Here is a 19,545-nt window from a genome sequence, read left to right as displayed (position 1 = left end):
GAATAAATAGAAAGTTCCTGAGTAACGTTTTTCTCTGCTTCCTCAAATGCCTGTGGCATCGGAGAAACTGATTAGGTTTTACAGAAAAATAAAAAATAAAAAAAAAAAAACACATATGCAGATCAAATTAGACCTAACTTGTCAGAAAAACTGTACTTTTAAAAAGCACAGAGAAAGATTAAGTTCATATTTTGTCAATAAATTTAAATATTTTATTATATGTCAAAGAATAATCCTAAAAATATGAGGTTTTTTTCCGTATTTTAGTTGGTAAGAAGTTTTAGCAACTCAGATACTCATAAAAATATCAACCTCTATTAGTTACAGATTATAATGTCGTTAATTTTAAATAACCAGTATCTAGCTTGTACTAATCTGTATGTTTTTTTTCTCTAAAATTTAAGAGAAAAAAAATTACTCCTAAAATATTTCAAAATTCAAAGATAGTAACTCAAAATTCAATTTATTTGTATCAATCTTAGTCACTTCTGTGGTTTACTAAAGTTTGAGTTCTACTTTAAATGTTATTTTAAGAGAAACAATTAGCATACTGTATCTAAATTAGAAATTTAGAAAGAATAATCTATATTTTCATATCTATGTCACTAATCACACTAAACTTCAAGCAATCTAACTTCATGTAAGACAGACCTAATTTTTTTTTAATTCCACATAATTAGTCAAATATTCCATAACAAAAAATGAAAAACTTCAACTCTATGATAAAACATAAATAGACCAAGCCTTTCCAAGGAACATTTATATCTTTAAAGTGAGAAAGTATACTCAAAGAAACACAAATACTGAAGTAGAACTAAAGAGCTAATAAAATTTAGATCTAAAGATCTAAAAAGCTAAACTTACTGAAAAAGTCCTTAATGATGTTCAACCAATCCATTTTGATCAAAATCTTGTGTTCTTTCTTTCAGTTGGTCGTTTAGCTCAGGATAATTCTCATGGAGCTTCCTGGTCTGTTCTTCAACACTGCAACTCCCCACACCCAGTCCATGTGACTTGGCCCATACCCAAACAATAAAAGTTTTTCTGAGGCTTCTCCCATTCCGAAACGTTTGATCTTTACAAGAACTTGTTTAACAAGTATGTCATGTCGGCCACAAAAAAACACTCAAAAATTTATTAAAAGTGGCTTAAGAATTTAATAATATTTACTAAAGTGAATTTTTTCCTTCCTCGTACTACATCCTATTTCCATCCTTTTTGGTATTTTTCCTTTCTTTTTTCTATTTAACTCTTAGTAAGCAGTATAATCAGAAAAAAGCCTAGTCCATTAATTACTTTGGGGAATTTACAAGGTTAACAAATGACTGGGTACAAAAGTTTTTTAAAGTATAGGAAAATGATTGGCTGGATGAAATAGCTAGATTTTTATCAGATTTTCAGCTATATGAATAAATAAAATAAGTTTCATAGACCACTTTAAGTTCCCCTTAAAAGGCAGAACCATGTAAGTGAAAAAGAAATAAATCATATACTAATTAACTATCACTTAAAACAGGTGACCCAAACAGCAATACTGTAAAGAAAATGGTAATTAAGGTTTTTCTTGTATAGACAAATCCTTATAAAGATACTTAATTTTATTTCTGAAAAATTATAAAATCACGATTCCCCCATCACATTAATTTTTAAAATGTCCTTTGCCAAATGTTAAATGGACTTTTATTCTATTTTCCTAATAACTTCTAGTAATTTTTAGAAAAACAAGACCAGTGTCTATGTCCTTGACACTTCCTGTACATTCACCAAAACATCAATATCCCTGGCTGATGAAGTTTACTTCTTTTTTCCAAGTCTTCAAATCAACACAGACATACAATTTTATTGAGAATACAGAGTTTTAAAAGAAATTATTGTTTCTGATTCTGACTTTACCAGTCACTATCAACAAAATCATCTCAACATCTAAGAACAATGGTCATATATTGTTCATATCTTGGCGAATAAAGCAAAAATTATTTCAAATGTATTACCTGAGAATCAGTGGTCATCTGTTAATACTCTGTTCATTTTTAAATCACTTTGGAATGTTGCTAATTTCATGCTTGGAAATTGTTTTGTGTATTGTATAGAACTCTAAATCTGTGACAAATTTTGTTACTGTTTGAAAATGTTGCAACTGTTTTTATTCAAAAGCATGTGGTTTTTTTATTATTCATAATAATTAAATTAAAATGAGAAAGAAGGCTAACAACAACCTCCTTTGAAACAATAAAAACTAATTTTAGTCAGTGGTAAAACAAAAATGTATTTTATTCAAAGCCAATTATTTTTTACCAAATTATCTTTCCAAGTAGAAATTTTTCAACATTCTTTCCTGCATATGTACAAAGCACAATGTTAGGTAATGGCATGTTTTCCTGAATACCAACAATCAAATTCAGTCCCTTCCCAACTCCTTTCCTGTCAGCCAAGAGGGAAAGGACAAAGAACAGAGGTCAATCCTCACCCCTCTACATTTCCTTCCTCTCAACTTAGCCAAGGGAAGAGTAAAGCAAGGACCTCTCTGTTTTCTTGCACCAACAAAGGGATCCAGAGGAAAAAAGATCAGAGAAGGAAATGAACAGGAGAAAAAAGGAGAGACTGTAAAAGGCTGATTATTTGTGGCTGGCTACATATGATTCCTTAACTAAAACTAAAGGGAAAAAATGAGATAATTACTTTTTTAAAGATGAGATTCCTAAGCAGGAAATCAGTAACTTAAATCTTATTCCAGTAGATGTCTAAATTCATGTCAAATATACTAAGTTATTTTACACTTAAACCTTATGAGATATCATTTGTTTTGGGCTCAGTTAAACAGGATCTATTTGCAATTCTCTGACCTCGTTATGTCCAACATTTATAGGCCTAAGATTACCTTTACTGACCTAGTGCTAAAGACTGGGAAAGAGAATAAACACTACAAGATAATAGGTCTAAAAGTCATAAGGTCATCGGCCACCCAGTCCAGCTCCTTATTTTATAGACAAAAACTGAGACTTAGGGAGGTATAGTGACATGGCCAGGAGTAGCATCAAGTAGCAGGGACCAGAAATAGAAATAGTGAATCCAGCTTTTCTGACTTTAAGTACTCTTTCCACTGAACCATGCAGCTATCCTATCCTCTAGAAGCAGTCTATAATCCTATCCATTAAGAACACTTTTGTTGACTTTTAACATTACAATTCTAGAAACATTTTGTTCAAAACTGCAGTAAACTATATGAAATAACATGGAGTATCAGACTATGTCTTTGAACTTGAACTGTTATCTCTATGAATCTATATTAACTGACAAAGTCTTCTATACTACTGACTCCCTAATACTATCTCATCCTGCCTGCTTATCCTAATCCCATTAATAAACTCATGCTTCAGCATGATACCACTTTTAAATCAATTTCAGCAAACTTTTATTAGCCACCTACTAACACTTACCTAGATGGCATGGTTAGATAGAGTGCCAGGCCTGGAGTCAGGAAGACCTGAGTCCAAATCTGGCCTCAGACACTTCCTAGTTGTGTGACCCTGGGCAAGTCACTTAATCCTGTTTGCCTCAGTTTCCTCATTTGTAAAATGAACTGGAGAAGGAAATGGCAAACCAATCCATTATCTTTGGCAAGAAAATCCCCCAGGGGTCAGAGTTAGATGTGAGTGAACACTTACCTAAAGTATCCTTTAGATTTTTTACAATAGAAGCTTTCCTAGCACTGTTTTTCCTTTCAACATAGTTAGAAGGCACAAAACCAGTTCTGTTCATAGAATTTCGAACTCTCCACCAGGATTTGGAATCATCCAATAGCCAAAGCCTTTCATTTTTCTTGATGTCAAGCTCTTGTTCTTGCTGGGCCACATAATCAAATTTGGCTACCACCACCACCTCTTCTGCCATCTTCTAGGAGCTTTGGCACTGTCAATAAAAAAGGCATAAAAAATTAAAAATTATTCCTCTAAAAGATCCTTATCATGAAATGAAGACTGATGACAGTATTAGATATATGTATGGTACTCTTTATATGTTGTTTTGAATTTGGATTTTTTCAAATCCTGTCTGTATAATCTATACATTACTTTAAAAGATCTCAAATTTATAATTTGAAATGGTATTAGAATGAACAGTTGAAGAAAACCCTACCTGTTAGTAAAATCATTGTATTTCTTTCAAAATTACTTTGTCCTGTTTACAGATTCAAAACAGGGGCAAATAAAGAAGACAGACAGATAGAGGTATCACAGAGAATAATTATGGTATATGTTGTTTTGGTAACCAAGGAAATAGAAGCATCCAGAAAAAAAGAGGAAGACAGACATGTTAAATGTGGCAAAAGACACCAAGGTCAATTTTAAAATGGCAGGGAATTTAAAGGTTATTTATTTCAATGAGGCTAAGTAAGATTTGTCCAAGTTCTCCTGATATTTGAACTCTTTTCTTTTAAATCCATCCAAACTATTCTTTGTACAGTATCACACTGCTTCCATGAAGGATGAAAACACAATTAATACACAATTTCCTTTTCTTTTATGTTCTCAGTCCTTAGTTAGGATTTTGTGTTTTAATTTTCTAATATATTTGTCATATTGTTTGCTATTGGTTATCTTAGTGCTTTCTTCTTCTATAACTTAAAAAACCCTATTAATGCAATAACCATACCTAGGTATTTCCTTAGGCCTAGCCCAGTACTCTATATGCAATTAGTGTTTAATAAATGTTGTTTTGTGTCATATTGTTGGCTATATTATATGCACTTATAATTAATTTATTCTGCTGTATTGTTTCTGAATTTGTACATACTCTTTTCTTTGACAAACTATTTTATGATCTTGAATATGTGAAGATAGATTAGAACTAGAAGGGAAGGGTGAAGGAAGTTCTAGAAAAGAATTTCTGTAAACAGTGACAGAAGAAAGGTGACAAATAATTAGGGATGAAATGAACCATATATATATCTGAATTGAAGGAATCGAGTCAGCACAGTGGTAAGGAAAGTTTAGGAGGCCCCGTGCTTTTAGTGAGTATGCAGGCAGCAGGGTATTTTAATGAAAAGTACAAGTTAAAATAGCCCTTCAGGTTGAAGGGAAGGTCCCTTGGACTGGTTTCAAGGAGGAACTTATACTCTGACAAATTAACCTGGAAAATGAAGCCTAAAGTCTAGCACTAGATCCTTGTATTTTAGATAGCAATTCCTCATAGAATTCACAGCACTTAAAGTACACTTTTTTTTTCTTATTTCTTGTTCCCTTATATTCCAAATAATGACATCGTATATATAATTATGATATATATTTCTAGATAAGAAAAAAAAAAAAGATTAACCTTCAGCAGTTTACTGAGCCCTCCTGGGCATAAAGCTAATCAGGAAAAGAATACAGTTTTTGTCAAAATACCATCTTTTTTGTCTTTAGAAACTTATGCTTTTAAGAAGAACAAATATTAAGGCAGTTTGCAATAGGAAATAACAAAGATCGATCGGAAAGATTTATCAATGTTAGTCAAAGAATCACATTGATCCTAAGCCCCTTATTAACAGATTCATCTATGACTGAAATTTCATAATTTCTTTTTAAATTCTTATCTCTAAGACAAGATTTTAAATAACATATTCAAAGTACTCTCTAAAAACAAAGCTATGAAGTCATAGAAAAAATGCTCTAAATCACTACTAGTCAGAGAAACACAAATAAAAACAACTCTGAGATATCTCCTCATATCTATCATATTAACTAATAACAGAGAAAAGGAAAATGATAAATGTTGGAGAGGTAGAAAAATGGCATACTAATGCATTGTGGAGTTGCAGAGTGATCCAATCATTCTAGAAAACAATTTGAAACTATGCTCAAAGGACCAAAAACTATGCATACCTTTTGATCCAGCAATATCAATACCAGATCTGCTGCCAAATGGGCAGCTTTTTTGTGGTGGCAAAGAATTGGAAATGGGGAAGCCCATCAATTAGGGAATGGATGAAGAAACTGTAGTATATGATTGTGATGTAGTACTACTGTGCTGTAAGAAATTATGAATAGGATGTTTTCAGAAAAACCCAAGAAGATTTATATGAAGTGATGCAAAGTGAAGTATGCAGAACTAGAACACTGTACACAACAAAAGCAATGTTGTACAATGATCTAATGTCAATGATTTATCTAATCTCAGCAATACAATGTTCTAAGACAATGAAAAATGCTGTCTTCCTCTAGAGAAGAACTGTTGGAGTCTGAATGCAGACTGAAACATACTTCTTAATTTTTTTTTTTCTTTTTGCCTTTACAACATGGCCAATATGGAAATATATTTTACATGACTTTGTATGTATGATGTATAATTTTGCTTACGTTCTCAAAAGGGGAACTGAAAAATAAAGAATTTAAAATCAAAACTTATAAAAACAAATGTTAAAAAAACTTCTACATGTAACTGAGAAAAAAATGAAAAGGAAAAAAGATGTGAGAAAGGTCACTAAAAACAAAGCATTCTTCAATATTTTAGATGAAAAAAGTGCTATGTATAAGTACACTCATATGTGTGTCACTTTGATAGTGAAATTAAATAAGTTATATAAAGAACCAAAACAGGATTTTAAAAAGCAATGAAGTAAGATTTAATACTGAGTGTTATACTGCACACCTAAAGCAAATTTTTCATATTGCTTCATCCTTAATCCATACAAAAAATTGCAACTTAATGCAACATCATTTAGAAAAAAAAATAATATTAAAAGATGTCTTCCAGGATCACCAAATTCAAATCAATCATTTAAAAATAAGACAATTGGGCAAAATCTAAGACAGGAACATTTCCATAAATATATATATTTTCTTAGTTGACTTTATAACTCAAGCTAACACATTAAAACTAATCAAAATTGAATTAAATTCCCATATATACTATTTCAATATGAGGAGGCCAGGGGCACAATGGACAGAGCACTGGACTAAAGTCAAGATACTGAGTTCAAATTTGACTTCAGACATAAACTAACTGTATGACCCTGAGTAAGTCATTTAACCTCTTGGCCTCAGTTTCCTCAACTGTAAAACAGTACCTATCTCCAGGGATAGTTATTGTAAGAATCAAATGAAATATCTGTAAACGAGCACAATGTCTATCACATAGTGAGTGTTCTATAAATGCTATTTAAAAAATACTATTTGCAGTAATTAAATGATCCTTGGAAATCTATACCTATGACTATGATCACATCATTTCTCTTGCCTAGAATGCTTCTTATAACCTATGGCATACAGACTTCAAGTTAAGATATACATAACAATTAAAAAAAAACTTCTTTTACCTCCATAACTGCAAAATCACATCAGGTTCATCAACCAATAAATAATTAAGAAAAAAATCACATGATAACTGGCTATGTTGATTAAGAAATAAAATTATTCAATTTTAGAGTCTGTGACAAATAATGAGCACATCCTTCCCCCACCATTTCTTATAGGAAGTACAATCTCTGAATAATTCATAATTTTAAGATTATAAGATTGTATACCAAAAGAGTTTGATGGCTTGTTATCAAATATCCAAGTACTTTTAGAGAAGGAAGAGATCTTATAGTTCACCATCTATATAGGATGTAACTTTCCCAAGATCATACAAGCTAATGAAAGCCAGAGAGCATTAGAACTCAATTCTCTTGACTCTGAGCCTCATGTGTTTTAGGCTACACCCCATTTAGAATAAGTTCAGTCAGAGTGGGGTGTGTTCCAAGAATACCTAGTACCTTATCTAAATTTTCAAAAATACATGTTAATTCAAATACTTTTCAAAACAATTGCAAATTATTAATAACCACTAATAAGAGAAATGGAAAAAATTTAAATCTCTGATATTCCATTTCAAAAATGATAAAGGCAAAAAATGCAACTGTGGTTGGAAAGAACTAGGAAAAAACTTCACATAGCTTATCTTTGAAAAACGTATAAGATTTGATGAAGCACAGAAAAACAAGCTCTTTTACATAAAATCATGTTTATAAATACACATTAATATCCTGCATATGAAATATATTTCAGAGAAAATGTATCAAAAAACTGATTTAAGTGAAATTAAATTAGGAAAAGTTTTCTAAGAAAGGTGAATTGTCACAATTTTCAGATGAAGAAATTAAAGCCATTTCCAGTGATATGAAAAAAATGTTCTAAATTACTATTGATTAGAGAAATGTAAATTAAGACAACTCTGAGCTACCATTTCATACCTGTTAGATGGACTAAGATGGAAGAAAAATCAGATAATGATAATTTAATGATGTGCCTATGACTATGCCATAAGGACTTTAAGTTAAGATATAAACAACAATTCAAAAAACCTGCTTTATTTTCATGACTGCAAAATCACATCAGGTATGGGAAAACTGGAACACTGATACACTATGGGTGGAATTGTGAACTGACCCAACCATTTGAGAGCAATTTGGAACTATGCCCAAAGTACTATCAAAGTGTGCATGCCCTTTAATCCAGCAATCTCACTACAGGGTCTGTATCCCAAAGAGATCACTAAAAAAAAGGGAAAAGGACTGACATGTACAAAAATGTTATAAGCAGTCCTTTTTGTAGTGGAAAAAACTGGAAACTGAATGTATGCCTCTCAGTTGGAGAATGGCTGAGTAAGTTATAGTGTATGAATGTTATAGAATATTATTGTTCTGTAAGAAAGGATCAGCAGGGTAGTTTCAGAAAAACCCCAAAAAAATTTACATGAACTGATGATAAGTGAAGTGAGTAGAACCAGGAGAACACTGTACATAGCTACAAGATAATTATGTGATAATCAACTGTGATGGACTTGGCTGTTTTCAACAATAAAGTGATTCACGCAAATTTCAATAGATTTGTGATAGAGAGAGCCATCTGCATCCAGAAAGAGGGACTACGAGGATTTAATGTAGATCACAACATAGTATTTTCACCTTTTTTGTTGTTGTTTGCTTGTTTGTTTTCTTCCTTTTGATCTGATTTTTCTTGGGCAGCAGCATGATAAATGTGCAAATGTAGTTAGAAGAACTTCACATAAAATGTTTGTGGCAGTCCTTTATGTAGTGTCAAAGAACTGGAAACTGAGTGGATGTCCACCAGTTGGAGCATGGCTAAAATAAGTTGTGGTATATATAAATGTTACGGAATATTATTGTTCTGTAAGAAACGACCAGCAGGATGATTTCAGAGAGGCCTAGAGAGAGTTACATGAATGGATGCTAAGTGAAATGAGCAGAACAGTAGATCATTATACACAGCAACAAGACTGTATGATGATCAATTCTGATGGATGTGACTCTCTTCAGTTATGAGATGATTCAGGCCTATTTCAATTATCTTGTGATGATGAGAGCCATCTACACCCAGAGAGAGGACTATGGAAACTGAGTGTGGATCACAATGATATTCTCACTTTGTTGTCGTTCACTTGCCTTTTGTTTTCTTTCCTTTTTGATCTGATTTTTCTTGTGCAGCAAGATAATTGTATAATTACGTTTACATATATTGTAATTTAATATATATTTTAACATGTAAATATATCTTGAATTGCCTGCCATCTAAGGGAGGGATTGGGGAAAGGACACAAGGCTATGCAAGGATCAATGTTGAAAAATTATCTGTGCATAAGTTTTGAAAATAAAAAGCTTTAATAAAAAAAAGAAGAAGAAAAATTGCCTATGTTTAATCTATATTGGATTACTTACTATCTAGGGGAAGGGGAAGATCCTTGGAGGAAGGGAGAAGAATTTGGAACACAAGGCTTTACAAGGGTGAATGCTGAAAACTATCTTTACATGTATTTTGGAAAATAAAAAGCTATTATTTTTTAAAGAAAGAAAAGGTGAATTTTCTGATTCAGGATTTTAAAAAAGGAAAAAAACAGATTGGCTGAGAGGGAAATATTCTAAGTAGAAGAAATGTTATATACGTTCCAATTCCTCATAATGGAATGAGAAAACTAAATACACAGGTCAGCAAATAAATTACCTTAGCAAATATTTATAGTCCCTATTCTCTCAACCAGGCTGTAGTTTTGTGTCAACAATAACTACATGGGATTTCCACTTAGGTTATTTTGTCACTCAAATTAAATATGCTCCAAACCAGCTCCCTTTTCCAACTTTGCTGTCTTTGCTAGTGACATATTATTCTTCCTATCATCTTTCATATAAAATCAGTCATTAATTACGTGATTAATAAGCATTTATTAAATGGTTTACTACATGACAGGTACTGAACTAAGAGCTGAGGATAGAAAGAAAAAGGAAAATGTTCCCAAGGGCTGAGATTCTCATAGGAAAGAATAAACATACAAAATAGAACATAAGTAAGGTAGACTGAAAATAATCTGATAAGCACCAATAAAACTAAGACCTAAGGGTTCCAGATCTCAAGGAGCTCAGCCTAATGGGAGAAACAAAAACAAGACATATACAAGACAGATCAGAACTATTCTGAAGAGGGAAGACACTAGTATTGACAAATGGAAAGGTTGCGTGTATAAAGTGGGATTTTAGCGGGGACTTCAGGGAAGTCAGGAAGTGGATAGAAGGAAGAAGAATTCCAGATGCCACAGGAATGTAAGGTGACTGGAAAGAGAGAAAGGGACCTGGTTTTTGAAGAGTTTTCAATTCCAAAGTTCTTTATATTTGATCCTGAAGGTAACAGGGGCTATAGTTATTACAAATGGACTGCAAATACTATAGGTAAGTCACTTTAGCAGTAGGTTAAGGGTCAGATTGGAGAAAAGGTGAAAAAACCTTAAGAAGGGATACTAAGCTGACAATCCAAATGAATAAATGATGAGGACCTAAATTAGTTTCTATGTAAGTAGAGAAAAGAGAAAGCTTATGAGAGATGTTGCACAGAAAGAAATTATAAGATTTAGCAACTGATTAGATATGTGGGATGAGTGAAGGAAGAAGAGTTGAGGATGACCCAAAAGTTTAGAGACTGGGTGGGTGGGATGGCAGTATCTTTAGCAGTAATAGGGAAGTTGAGAAGACGGAAGGGTGGAGGAAGGGTGGAGGGGAAGGATGTAGAAATAATGAGTTCTGTTTTGTCTATATGTCAAGGGACATACAATTCAAATTGCCTAAAAGTCAAGTGATAATGCAAAGCTAGAGCTCAAAAGAGACCTAAGTCTAAAATCTAGGAATCAGCTGAATAGACACAAATGACTCCATAGAACTGATGAGGTTTCCAAGAAAATGTATATGGAGAGAGCATAGGACAGAACCTTATGGGTTCTGTTTAATATGTTTAATAACACAGTTATTAAAAAGGACATGAAGATCTAGCAAGAGAGACTTGGAAGAGAGTATCAGAAGAATCAAAAGAACAAACAAAAATATCGAGACAAGTTCATTAGTTTGGTGATTAAGAACCACTGTTAACTTTTTAGAGAGCAGTTTCAGTTTAGTGATGAGGCTGGAAGTCAGGATGCAGAAGAGAAGAATTAAAGATTAACAAAGAACTTTAGTGAATATGGCAGAAATTAGCAAGTTTTGTTTTGTTTTGTTTTGTTTAAAGAATTGGAGATATGGTTGTGTTTATAAGCAAAAAGGAGGGAAGTAGTAGAGGAAGAGATTGAAGACTAAAGAAAAAATGGAAATGACAAGCTAGCCTATCAAATTTTTTCTCTCAGACTTTGTTTCTTAAAATGCTGTAACAAAGCAATTTTGCAGTCTCCTAGAAAAGAGGTGAGGGAGTGAGACAGAAAAATAAGCCACTTTATCATCAAAGATTGGAGTAAAGGGGATGATGAGAAGGCAAAGCTAATGGCAAATGGTCTCAATTTTTTTTTTAATTGAAATAAAAGAGAGGTCCTCAGCAAATATCTATTAATAACAGGGTTTTTTTTTTTCCCTTCAAAATATCTCTCATTTGTCTCTTCCTCTTCATTTTCACATATATTACTATATTGATACAGATCCTCATAAGCTCCTACCTGGATTACTATAAATAGCCTTTCAACAAGTTCCTACTTTCAAAAGTCTGATGTCAATAACTTTACTTTCAAGCACCTTTATAATCTTGCCCCACATTATGTGTATGGGGGTGTCTTATTTTCACTTTCCATTACTCCTCAATATGTATCCTCTATTATAATATCTGTCTCCGCAATGTCCCATAAATGCACAATATGCAGTCTTACCTTTGATGCTATTGATTCTATTTTATTTTAGAGTAAAAAGGAAAAGGAAAGTAGGGTATGCTGCCTCCTCTCCATTTCCAGCCTCCATTCTTCTCTTATAGTATACAAATTCTACCTTTCTTCTAGACTGTTTTAGTTACCATTTCCTCTATGAAGCCTTCCCTAGTTAAAGAAAAAAAAATAATAATGATAACAGCTCTCTAATGGAAAAGAATCATGAGGCTGGAAGCCAAAATTCCTGGGTTCTGGATACCATTGACACTAATTCATTTGTGTGATCCTCAGTAAGTCATTTCTTCTTTCAAGATTCCCCTTGAATCTTGAAAGCACTTGATTATGTATTCTTTATTAATACTTTCCTACACATATTCATTTTATGTTCCTAAGTACATTATAATTTTCTTTGGTTAAGGACTACATATCACCATTTTTCAATTCTTCAGTTTTTAACCTTATGTCCTCCCATGATTCTTTCACAAAGGATCCCTCCAAAACGGCAGGCTCTCTTCTGAATCTCTGGAAATTATATAGATACATAAGTTATTCATCTCTTAAACCTTAAAGATGAACCCATTTTTCTTTTTGGTCATTTATCTCTGATAACTTATAACCCTAAATAATGTAATTGGTTACTGATAATTTCTTGCAGAGTATTCACACTATGCATCTCTCTTCTGCCCTTTGTGTGACCTGCAATTTTGATACTTTACAGATATTGTAGTATTCCATGATTTGCAGTCATATGGTATAATCAGAAAAAAAATATTAGTCTTAAAAGGTCAGCTTTTGTTTAAGGGAAAAACATGGGTTTAAAGAAAGCAAAATTTCTCAAAACCAATCTAGTCCACTCTTTCTCCTGTTCAATTCTGGGTCCACTTACTGACCATCTGCAGGCTTCTTCTGGAATCATCCTACATACAATGTTAAAAAATATTTTTCATCCACTTGATTTTTCCTATGTAGATTAAGATGAACCCTTTTGAGTGATTCATTTAGAAAGCTCTGCAAATGTTTTCTGGTTTGATGCTATTAACACAATGTCATCTGCAAACAGGAGCATTTGGAGTATTATATTATCCACAAGACGACCTTTATCTATTCATACTATATTGAACAGAATTAAGCATGTATTTTATTGTTTTAGGTCTCATTTGATTTTAATTAGAAGACAGCTGAACAAAATTATTGCTGTTGCCCACATAAGAACTAATTTTATATAGCACTTCAAAGTTTAATGCTTCACATATATTATTTCATTTTATAATATCAAATTCCATACTGAGGACTCTTGTATGATCCTAACATATCTCCTTTTTGTATTCTGTTATGTAGATGGAAGTGCTCTTTTTTTGGCATTTAAGTTCAAAATTTAAAGAAAAAAAAAATTTAATTGCCTGAATTTGCCCAGCATAGCTGTGGGATATTGGCATTCCATTCAACATTTTTTTTTTTTAACCATTGAGAACACAGACCCAGAGAAGAAAAATGATTTGTGCAATGTCACACAAATGGAGAGTAGCTATTGTATTCCTGAAGGCAACTAGGTGGCACAGTAGATAGAGAGCTGGTCCTAAGTCAGGAAGGCTCCTCTTCCTAGATATAATGTTACCTCAGACACTTCCCAGTTGTGTTAACCAATGGACAAGTCACTTCACCCAATTTGCCTCAGTTTCTTCACTTGGAAAGTGAGCTAGAGAAGGAAATGGCAGACCATTCCAGAGTCTTTGCCAAAAAAAACCCAAACAGGGCAACAAAAAGTTGGATATGACTATACATTCTATTCCTTAAGTTCTATTTACTTTGTATTAATCTGTATTAATCATAATAAATTAATTATGTACATGTCATAAAATCCTTGAGGCCAGGGAAAGTTTCATTTTTGTTTTATTTCCAACACCTAATACAGTGCTTAGAACATAGTAAGCATTTAATAAATGTTTAATGACTGGCTAAAAACTGTTTTCAACAAATAGCTCCAGTTCAATAAGACTCTGGTCCCACTCTGACCTTGGAGATCCAGTCTGCCAGTTTACTGAATAACTGTTCCTGTATTTCAGTTTCCAAGTGACCTGAGCTGGGTTCTCAATCTTACGTATTAATTTCCTGCTCTAGCTCCCCAAGTCTCTTAGATTCCCAGTTATCTGTCTGAAAGGATTTCTTCTAATTCCCTATACGATTGGCTTAGTGGACATTTATTAACTGTATGCTTATTTAAAAGTTTCTAGTTTCCCTGTACAAGATCTTCTATGGTGATATAATAAAATTCATCATCCACACTGTCTATGGTATATGGTATATATTCATATCCTCTTTCTGCTCAAACTGAAATTCTAATCCTGCAATTAATTACCTTCCAACTACATCCCTAAGTACTCACAGATTAATGGCAAAATTATACCAAAAATATTTTTTTAATACATCATAACCTCTTAGAGCTAAGCAAGGGAACATAACAAATATATTCTAGTCCAAATCTTTTACTTTATAAATAAGGAATCTGGGACTCAAAAAATCATTTTAAGATAGTGACATACAATCTTACTTCTGGCTTACTTTGTTATGATAAATAAAGGACACAAATTGAAGTCAAAATACTTTATCAATGGACTGTGAAAAAACTAAGGAAGGTTGTAGAACCTACTTCTCTGGAGATCTTAATTGCAAGGATAAGATTCCATCTCTTTGTGATGATAGGCCAACTTTAATGTGGAAGCAGGGTACTGAACTAGGTCAGTGGTTTAAACCATTTTAGAAGACACATCTTGATAGAAGGAGGGCAATGAGGGAAAGTAGGGGTGTTTTATTTTTTAAAATAAGAGTTTGGGCAAATATTTATTCTTCTACATCCAGCAGCAACATTAGATCAGGAAAAAACCATCAGATGAGGGAAAGAAGGAAAGAGAAAGAGTAGCTTATAAGAGTTTGAAAATTTTACCAAGTTTGAAAAAGGACGAGTTTTGCAGGTCCTCTGCAAGCAGTAAGTTAAATGAATGACACACATACATGATAGAATACTTGCAAACTTATGTTGTACATACTGCTATGCACTTAGTGATGTTTTTTAAAAAAAAAAATGTGTTTCCCAGTTCATGTGATCAATTATATTTTCCTGTGACTCTATGAAGCCAGTCCTATTTTATATTCATGTTATATAACTGGTCAATCTATATAAGAAGGATCTACAATATCCAGATCAAACTGAAAACACACATGTCACCTGAATTTAATTTGGAAAACGTTAGCTTTTATATACCCTTGATTTATACAGAAAAGGATATGCACTAAATATCCATTTTTTCCTATGTGAATAAATAATTCCCTCTTATGGAGTTCTTTATTAAATAATATGCTACCCAGAACTACAATTAGTGATGAATATTATTTGAGATAACTTTTTTTCTTTTTCTTTTCTTCAATCATATAAAACCTAACCTTTTTTTTGGGGGGGGAAGGGGGGGGTTTGGATTATTTTATTTTTTATTTTATTTTTTTAGTGTGTGATTTTTTTTTTATTAATTATAGCTTTTTATTTACAAGTTATATGCATCGGTAATTTTACAGCATTGACAATTGCCAAACCTTTTGTTCCAATTTTTCCCCTCCTTCCCCCCATTCCCTCCCCCAGATGGCAGGTTGACCAATACATGTAAAACCTAACTTTTAATGGAAATGACTACTTTATTCTAAGAGAATAGGTTAGAAATTACCTAGGTATAGGGGAGAAAAAAAATCTTCTAAAGAAAACTCTCCCATACTATTTAAAATGCAGGTTTAATATTTGTTGTACTTTAACACATAATTTAACAGTTTCCTGATTTGATCAAAATCATTATTCTAACAATACCCAAATGACTAACTCAGGAAATTTGGGTGGATTACAGATCTCCCAGTAAACAATAAAGAAAAAGAGACCCGATAAGTAATTAACTAAAATATATAGTAACTAAAAAAGGCATTTTAAAAATAATTATCTTTAATTTCAATTAACTGCTCTCACCCCCCCAAAAAAAAGCCTTGTAATTTTACTAAATAATGTTAATTTCTTGAGCAAATTGGAAAACTTAAGAAAGAAACAAAAAATAATACTCTGACTATAAATAAAGATTACTTTCAAATTTCATTTTTTAAGGCATGTCATAATAACTGATTAAAAGGAACAATGACAGGCAAGACTTTCCTAATTATTTTACAAGTTTACCACATCTAATCCCAAAACCATGATGAAAAAGAAGTATCTTCAGTATTATGCACTATATTACATATAACAGTAAGAATGTATACTAGACTTTAAAGTGCTAACAAGAAATAATCTCTATTCTCTCCAAAGGTTAAATCTACAAAAAATATTGAGTGCTGTTAAAAAAAAAAAAAGGAATGAGATGTTTAATGACATGTATAATCTTCCCTCTAATTCACAGAAATCTTGCAAAATTATAGGCAGTTCTCAAAGGGAACTATGTAACTAGTATTATTTAAAAAGTCAAAGTAATTTTTTATAATTTTTTTTCTTCTGACTTTGTTTTGTCCAACATGTTGTGTTGGGATCAGAACTACTGGAAATCATTGGACATCAGGTACTAAAAGATTTTAGAACGCAAAGAGCCATGTCTGCAAGGTGATTCAAATTAAATCTAAAAGAACATAAACCTTAAGTTAAATGTTACTTATTATTATAAATAAACAATATGTAATAAGAAGCTGAGTCTTTATAAAGGAATCTGATTCTAAGGTAAATTAGGGTCATTTATTTAAAGTATTTCAAAAAAGGCTTCTCTGAGTTCAGGAAATTTAGAAAGGAAGATCCTACCTGATTAGTTTCTCCTATTTTATTTAACTACAAATGCCTCTGTAAATAAATGTAATTAGGTGATAACTTCTCCACTTCCAGTAAGGAAGAAAAAAGGACATTAACATATCTAGAAGAGATCTGTTAAAAGACAATCTTCCTTACTGGCTGGAGAGAGATGTAGGTTGCCGTGGACCACCAAATCTGTATCTGGGTGATAAGTGTGGCAGTACTTCAGATGGAAGTGCTATAGCAGCTACAAAAATGGCTTCCCAGATTTCCTTTTTTGTATAGGTAAAGTCCCATCCATCTTTTATATAATAATTACTCCTTTGAAGAAGTGGAGATTAGGGGCTTCCAAGACACTAGCTATGGGAAGCAAGGTTTTTAAGTGTTACCTCTACCTTCCAGATCTATGTTTTGGGATGTTTGAGATCAGAAACTGAGGGAGACAAGAGTATGGGTCTAGTATGTTCCCTAATTATAAGGTTAACTAACAAGAGGGACATGAAGGGTCCTACCTATGATGCCAGATGCTATGAGATCATCTGGGCCAAGATGGAATTTTTAACTTTGAAGTTATTATTGAGAAAAAAAGGGGAAGATTTTCTCAAATGAACCTTCTCAGCAGGAAAAAAAAAAATCAACAGACAATTAACAATTAAACTATACATATCAAATTTCAAGTTCTAATTTGCCAAAATGTCTAGTAGGTGTCAGAATGATCCTGGGTTATTCTCTCAAGTGAAATTTTAAAGAGGTGTTGGTAAGTTTTCTCCTTATGCTTCTAAAATGCTAACTCAGATTTCTTAAGAGAAAAATTTTCTAGTACACAGAAATCTTAACAAGGGAATAAAGGCCTTACTTAATGTAGATGGATAAAAATGGGTATATACGGGTATATATTCCATAATAGGCAATATTAAGTCACTTATATTCCTCAGAATGAATAACAGCAAGTTCAGTTACAAAGTTCTTAGAAGCAAAATCTTATCTTCATAGACATAATAACAAGGGATAAAAGAACTAGAGTCTAGACATAGAAAACACTGGCAGGAAAATTTGTTAGCTCAACCACATAAGGCCACTAACTAAAGCTCACTAGGGTATAACCAGGACAAAGAGAACAGACCAAGGATACCTTGGTATCCTTAAAAGTGATGCTTAATATAACATAGACGTCTACAAGAATCAACAAAGATAACTTGGATAAGCTGAGCTCCCTTAATTGAGTTACACAAAGGATGAAAAATAAGGCTTTAACAAATGCTTACAAATATGTTCAAATTACTAGGAAGAAGAGGCATGGAGGAAGGGGAGAAGAACATCCTGAGAATAGGTTCTATATTGAATCTGGAATCTGGGAATATCATGGTAGTGAGCAGATGAGACAATCTTAGTAAAAAGGAAAGAGGGAGGAAAGGGGGTGTGCTTCCTGTAGTTAAGCAGAGAAGGTAACAAAGGCTAGAGGAAGCCAACAATGACCTGTAATTGAGTACTGCAAGGCTTGTTGGTTGTCTTAAGTCATAGGACTGAACCCAGAAGTCCTCCTGGAAATAAAAGGCCGGCACCCATGAATAAGCACACACACACACACACACACACACACACAAGGGAGGGGTTAAGAGTTTGGAATATTTTGATTTCCATCTGGTGATTAAGAAGCCCGAACTGATGTCAAACAGAGTGAATTAATGCTAACTGCTAATATGAGCATATAATTAGAGAAAAGAAGGAAATGTCAAGTAGGAATACAAGCTTAAAGAACATACCCAAGAAGAACCTATTAAGGACTCTAAGTTCATTTTTAAAAAAGGATTTATGAAAACTAAGGCAACTATATATACCAATGCCTTGACCAGTTTGTGCTTTACTGGTCTTTCTAATAGATGCAATCACCACATAGGTGCTAAAAGAAATCTGATCTTTCATTTGAAGAACACCTTTCTATCTCCAATTTACTAGAGCATAAAGAAAGGACAGAAGTAATCAATGAAAGAAGTCAAGTGAGGAAAAAGGTTCTGAGGGAAGAAAGGGGAATAAAAAAGAGTCAAAAGCTGGTGGTTAGATATAATAATAAAAATAAAGAAAATGGAGAGATGAGGTGGAGGGAGAGATGAGGTGGAAGGAGAATTCCAAACTGTTGAAGTTACACACCTGATAATGGTTCTAGGAGGAAAAAACATACCTGGGCAAATATTTGTAATTGTAAATTTTCATTTGGAAAAAAAAAAACTTTAAAATTCAATTCAAAACATTTATTCTTGTCTTTTAGTCATAGGTCAAATAATTTTAAAGTTGGATATACCATCTAAACCAATTTTATTTTACAGATAAAGAAATCTGTGATTTAACCAATGTCACAGTGTTAGTGACAGAATTATAACTTCCAAATCCCAGACCAGTATTCTTTCACAATTGCATGAAAGAAAAGGAATTTCATAGTACAAAGCAAAAAGAAAAGGAAAATGGAGGCACTAAGAATATACATAAGTACCCTCTCACAAATCACTTACCCACTAGACTAATTGCTCTTCAAAGGCAGAGAGAAAATTCAAGAATCTGAACACATGACTATTTGCAAGTTGGATATTTATACAACAAACTACCTA

The 19,545-nt window shown here is 32.7% G+C and overlaps 1 protein-coding gene across 11 annotated transcripts in view; it reads right to left on the bottom strand.

Annotated features, from left to right (window-relative positions):
• Positions 1 to 19,545, bottom strand: part of NCK1 (NCK adaptor protein 1) — a 70,366-nt gene that overhangs the window by 8,953 nt on the left and 41,868 nt on the right. For 7 of the 11 annotated variants that reach the window (XM_031959786.1, XM_031959788.1, XM_031959789.1 and 4 more), the window contains one exon: positions 3,666 to 3,909. In XM_031959786.1, the coding sequence (XP_031815646.1) occupies positions 3,666 to 3,891 (226 nt within the window). In that variant the 5' untranslated portion in view covers positions 3,892 to 3,909. Of the gene's footprint in view, positions 1 to 864; positions 1,082 to 3,665; positions 3,910 to 12,598; positions 12,664 to 19,545 lie in introns of those variants that run through there. The other 4 variants (XM_031959792.1, XM_031959793.1, XM_031959794.1 and 1 more) reach the window with 2 other exon arrangements.

This window comes from Sarcophilus harrisii, chromosome 3 (genome assembly GCF_902635505.1).
Source record: "Sarcophilus harrisii chromosome 3, mSarHar1.11, whole genome shotgun sequence".
NCBI classification, from domain to species: Eukaryota; Metazoa; Chordata; class Mammalia; order Dasyuromorphia; family Dasyuridae; genus Sarcophilus; species Sarcophilus harrisii.
This window is presented reverse-complemented; position numbering and strand designations above follow the sequence as displayed.